Source organism: Sinocyclocheilus anshuiensis, unplaced genomic scaffold, assembly GCF_001515605.1.
Source record: "Sinocyclocheilus anshuiensis isolate Anshui unplaced genomic scaffold, SAMN03320099.WGS_v1.1 scaffold951, whole genome shotgun sequence".
In the NCBI taxonomy this organism is placed as follows: Eukaryota; Metazoa; Chordata; class Actinopteri; order Cypriniformes; family Cyprinidae; genus Sinocyclocheilus; species Sinocyclocheilus anshuiensis.
In genome coordinates, this window is record NW_015546073.1 from 426,696 (window position 1) to 432,359 (window position 5,664).

Genomic DNA, 5,664 nt, shown 5'->3' on the forward strand with positions numbered 1-5,664 from the left:
ATATATAAAAATATAAAATATACATAAATATATATATATATATATATATATATATATATATATATATATAATTATATTCCATGTCTTCTGAGGCTATATAATAAATTTGCCTGTTGAATATATGGAAATTAAAGTCATTATTCACTTATAACCAAAGAAGTCACTAAGTTAGCGAGTTGAAATCATTAATCAGATATGTGAGATCTGTGAAAGAATCATTGGGACAAAATGGATCAACTGATTTATTGAAAGGATCTGAAAATTAGTTTATAATAATTCAGATATTGCTAACTCCATCTGTCAAGACTTTAGGTGAGCAACAGCATGAATTTCAATCTGTTCTTCATACAAAACTATTGTATGGACTGTTATGACACTTTTAACATTTCACAACTCAGTCCTAAATCACCTTTATTCTATTGAAAAGAATATTCACTATAATGATTCGCAATATAATTTGATAACATTCAATATAACAGCCAGAATAATTTATTGTGTTACATGGAAGAAAAATGTCATACAAGTTTGTAATGCGAGTAAATAACTGCACAATTCTCCAAAATATTTCTTAAAGGTAATGGCTTTAAGTTGGTTCCAAATTATGAACTATATACATAATTATATATACTACAGCCTTGAGCGTACAACACATTTACAAGAAAAACCCAGGCAAAGGCAAATAAAAAAAGTACTTTCACATCCCAACCCTATAGTGAAAACACAACTCAGCTCTAAATCTGCTGCCCACTGCTTTCCAAGGAAAGCAAATTGTGTTTGACTAAAAGTATACAGGGTGTCAAGAGTGGTTGTAGTATCTCTGTTACCTGGCCTGGTGAGTCCCATCTCGTCGTGCTTTGAGCTGTAAGGCAGCCAACTGATTCAGCCATTTCCTGCTCATCCCACCTCTCCTGGCTTCACATATCTCCCCTTATTCTGTTCTTCAGTGCTGAGCTAATGTGTTGTTGGCACAGGCTCTAACACTCGACTCAATAAAATGAAATTCAGCTGAACAGCTGTCGCTTTGCTGCTTTACAAAGATTTTAAGGTGCAAACTAACTGCAAGTAAATCGTGCGTGAGTGCATTTGTGTCTACACAACAAGGTCAGTTAGAGTCACTTCTACACTCGTCCTGTCTATACGGCTCTTTCTTGGTGCTTTACTGTGAGAGCCGCCATTTATAATGAGGGACCACTTAAATGTGTAGACTAACAATCATCTTGGTTGAGTCGTTTTTCCGGAAGATTCCTGCTAATTAGAGACCATCGGTTCAGGCAGGTCCGTTATGGAGCTGTTAGAGAGCTGCTGGAGATGATGAGTGCATCGGTGCCCATTTAGTAACACTTTCACAAAATCCTGTTCTCAAGACCAAAATAAACATGTTGGAAACTACTAAGAAGAGCATTTCTAAGGTATTTCTAAAGCTGGATTTGAAATATCCCTTGAGACATGAGCTTGATGTGGAACAGGTTTCTGAAACCTTTGAAATTTGAATGCTTTGAAGAAGTTCATTTGGTATGTTGTTCATTATTTAAGTTAATCTAGTATATTGTTTATCATTTTATAACAAGCTAATGTATATGAAATATGAAAACAAACCAAAACAGGCTATGTTTCCATCCAGTCCGATGTACTTGAGATCATATTTGGCTGCTTCGGTCTCCAAGGGGTCGCTCTCTGCGGTATCGTCCATGGCAAACACAGCTTTCTGTCTGAACTCTGCATTGTCGTCGAAGTTGATTTTAGCATCAAAGCACACGACTGTGGACAGACAGCAGAAAAGTGTTGGAACTCAGTTTTATACTGGCATAGTGTCACATACAGTATTTCCCTGCACTTTTGTGTCATACAGGGGAAATATATACATATAGCATAAAAAAGTAAAGTTAAATTTCAGGTCAAGTTTACAGGTCAATTTATGTTATTCAAAACTACAAAAATTGCAGTTCGCACAAACAAATTGAACAAACCTTTTCTCTAATCTCATTAATTCTGTAATACTTTTTGGATTAAAATCATTTTTATATTTTTATAAGGATTAAATGTAAATGTCTACACCTCGGTCAGTAAGTTTTATTTTAATTTTTATTTATTTTATTTATTTACTTAATTATTGATTTATTGATTTTTTATTCTTTTTTTGAAAGAAGAAATAAATACTATTTTTCAGCAATGATTCATTAAATTGATTCAAAGTGACAGTAAATACTTTTTTTTTATTTATCAAAAAGTACATCACAGATAATAATAAAAATGATTTCTGAACGATCATGTGACACTGGATTAACGATGCTCAAAATTCAGCTTTGCCATTACAGGAATAAATTACATTTTAAAATATATTAAAATAGAAAATAGTTATTTTAAATTATAATACTATTTCACAATATTACTCTTTTTACTTGATTCTGATCAAAAATAAATGCAGATAGATTTTAAATGCAGTTCATTTTAAAATATTGAATATCTCAAATTTGATAATATTGGCTAATTTGTTGTTCAGTTAAGAAAGTTAATGATTATTATATGACTTTATAAAACAGAAATCCAAATGACACACATTTGGAATTTCAGAAGGTACAGTGGGGGAAATAGATATTCAACATTTTTAAAAATTAAACACAGATACAATGCAGCAATTCGCATGAAATTTTGACTAGACATTGGCATTAATTCAAGAAATTGACACAGATAAAGAAATCATAATATTACAATCCATAAAAAAGGTTATGTGTATTAAAGTGAAATGACACAGGGAAAAAGTATTCAACACGCTAACTAAAATTGTATTTAATACTTAGTTGAAAAGCCTTTATTTGCAATGACAGCTTCAAGATGCTTCCTAAATGAACAAACTTTCAATCTTGAATATTCCGGGGGACTTCTTATGAATCCTGATTTTCAGTTTCTTCCACAAATGCTCTATTAGGTTTAAGTCATGTTTTGGATGGTTGTCCTATACTGGAAGGTCCATCTATATCTCATCCTCATCATCCTGGTGGATGGCAACAGATTCATCTTAAAAATTTCCCGGTACATGGTTCCATTCATCTTCCCTTCAATAATATGGATTTTGCCAATACCATGAGAAGAGAAACAGCCCCATACCATGTTGCTTCCACCTCCAACCTTCACTGTTGGCATGGTATTTTTAGAGCCATTTCTCCTCCAAACATTGCTTGTGGTATTATTGCCAAAAAGTTAAATATTTGTCTTGTCTGACCAGATTACATTCTCCCTGAAATTCATGTTGTGCAGCAAACTTCAAACGAGCTTCAGCATGCCTTTTCTTCAATGATGGATCCTCCCGGAGTGAGCGTGCATGGAGGCTAAGGCGGTGGAGTGTATTGCTTATGGCTTTCTCTGTGACAACTGTACCTGCTTGGATCATTTTCCAAGTGGTCCTTGGCTCTTGGGCTACTCTTCTGACTAACCATCTGACTCCCTGATCAGAAATCTTGCATAAAGCTCCTGTGCATGGCCAGTTGATGGTGGACTGATGTTCCTTCCACTTGAAGATAACAGCCCTAATGGTGCTTTCAGGAAAATGTAGGAGCTGTGAAATCCATTGGTAACCAGTTCCATTGTTATGTAGCACAAGCCCTAACGCCCCATTCACACAGGGCGTCAGCTTTAACGCTTGACAGAGGGCGTTTCTAAAGCTTCAAGCTTTAAATCATAGTGACAACAGCCAATCACATTAGTCTTCTGGTGTTGCATGAACGCGATTGGCTAGCATCTGCACTAGGGTATTTGCATAAGGCAATCTGATTGACTGATGCCTTCATTGGCACTTGAAAAGTTGAAAAGTTTTCAACTTCTGCCGCGAGCAACAGACCCAACGCGACGCGACGGACCCACAATTAATTTCGCCAATGCTTGACATCATTCCATTCAAAGTAAACGAGAGGCGTTGACGCTGACGCCCCGTGTGAATGGGGCGTAAGGGTGGCTAAGCCCTTTTCTAACCCATCAACATGCAATAACCCAGCTGAATTTAATTTGCACAAGTAGGAGGTAGAACTGCTTAGTGAAATAAGCTGCTGCCTTGCCTTGCTTTTTCTTAGTGTGTTGAACACTTTTTTCCTGTGTCATGCCACTTTATTAAATATAACTTTTTTATGGGTTGTAATATTTTGATTTCTTTATCTGTGTATATTTCTCAAGTTAATGCCAATGTCTGGTCAAAATTGCATGCAAATTGCTGCATTGGAACTGTGTTTAATTAAAAAATGTTGATTTGTTGAATACTTATTTCCCCCACTGTATATGACATTCACTGATTTAGAAGGGCGTTCCAGTGGTCAATATTTCTATTTTACAGTTGGTGACAATTCAGAGATGCTAGATTTGTTCAATATGAGTTTCTCAAAGCCTCTGTTATTATTCAAATATGTATGTAGTGCATGTGGCAAATTGGTGACAAGTGAAAGGATTGAAAGGGAGCTGCATATAAGTAAACACAGCCATACAGCTCTGATGACAAAAGCCTAGTTACGACATGATCTTTCCTGACACCATGTATGTCTATATATCTAATTTTGAACAGCGGTAGCATCTTATACAACAAACAGTCACACAAACACAGAAGCTATATCAGAAAATTAGCCTGGGAATAGAGTTTTCAGTGACTGTCTTGCCTGTATGTGACCAGACCCAGCAACTCTCTCATTTGAAGTGTTTTGCAGCCTCTCGAGCCTGCAAGAACTTGGCACTCGCTAACAAAGCTAATCTTTGTAGGGAAGTACACCGGGTTCACCGAGCTGTTATCAAACTTAACTTTACACGGTTACCAGGAGAGTTTTACTTACTTTTTCAGGGAATTATGGTTACAGAACAGATAAAGAAAGCAGGTGAAAGCAAAGTAGAGTCATGCCAGCCAGACAGTAACAAAGAACTAGATCAGTTTACCCACCACAAAAGCTGCCAAATCAGCATCACAGCTGTTTTTTGATATTTAATGAAAACATGCAGCCTGATAATACTTTTCAAAGTGCTTTAAGTAGGAGAGACAGACAGTTATTGTCACTTTTGACAAATTAAAAAATAAAAATAAAGTAAACAATGCATCTAAAGACAGCCAAAGCCATTTGTTGACTTGTTTTGATGTTGCTGTCAAGAAAATTACCATATTTAATGTCAGTGTTTCCTGAAAAGCTTTATTATGATTTTCATAGAGAAAACAAACAAACCTAACCTAAAGAAAAAATGAAAGCCTGAAATAAAGACAAAAATACATAAAATATAGAGTTAAGAACAACAGAGAAAAGTGAATGAATGATAAATAAATAAATTTAGGATTCATAATTAAATAAAATGAGAAAAGACAACACGATAAAAAGAAGAAATGAAAAATTAAAAGAACAGACAAAAAACAACAAAAGGTAAAATAAAATAAAAAATATAACTATATATACCATAAAAACAAAATAAAATAATAAAAGAAAAAAGAAAAGAAAAGAAAAGAAAACAGAAAAAGTGACGGCACTTTTGTGACGGCCCCTATGAGGACTAAATCATTTTGCCATTATGGTGCAGGGCCGAGATGATTTCTCTCCCCTTCTTTAATTTGACAGGCTAATACTGCAGGCATTACCCTCTCTGGACCTACTGTACGTAATTTCATACCAATAAACGTTACGACATCCTACATAATTTCCTAACAGG

At 35.0% G+C, this 5,664-nt stretch overlaps 1 protein-coding gene across 1 annotated transcript in view; it reads right to left on the bottom strand.

Annotated features, from left to right (window-relative positions):
• LOC107699794 (succinyl-CoA ligase [GDP-forming] subunit beta, mitochondrial) overlaps positions 1–5,664 on the bottom strand; it is a 124,310-nt gene that overhangs the window by 45,363 nt on the left and 73,283 nt on the right. Inside the window, exon 8 of the mRNA XM_016501188.1 lies at positions 1,597–1,758. Coding sequence (XP_016356674.1) covers positions 1,597–1,758 — 162 coding nt within the window. The remainder of the gene's footprint in view (positions 1–1,596; positions 1,759–5,664) is intronic.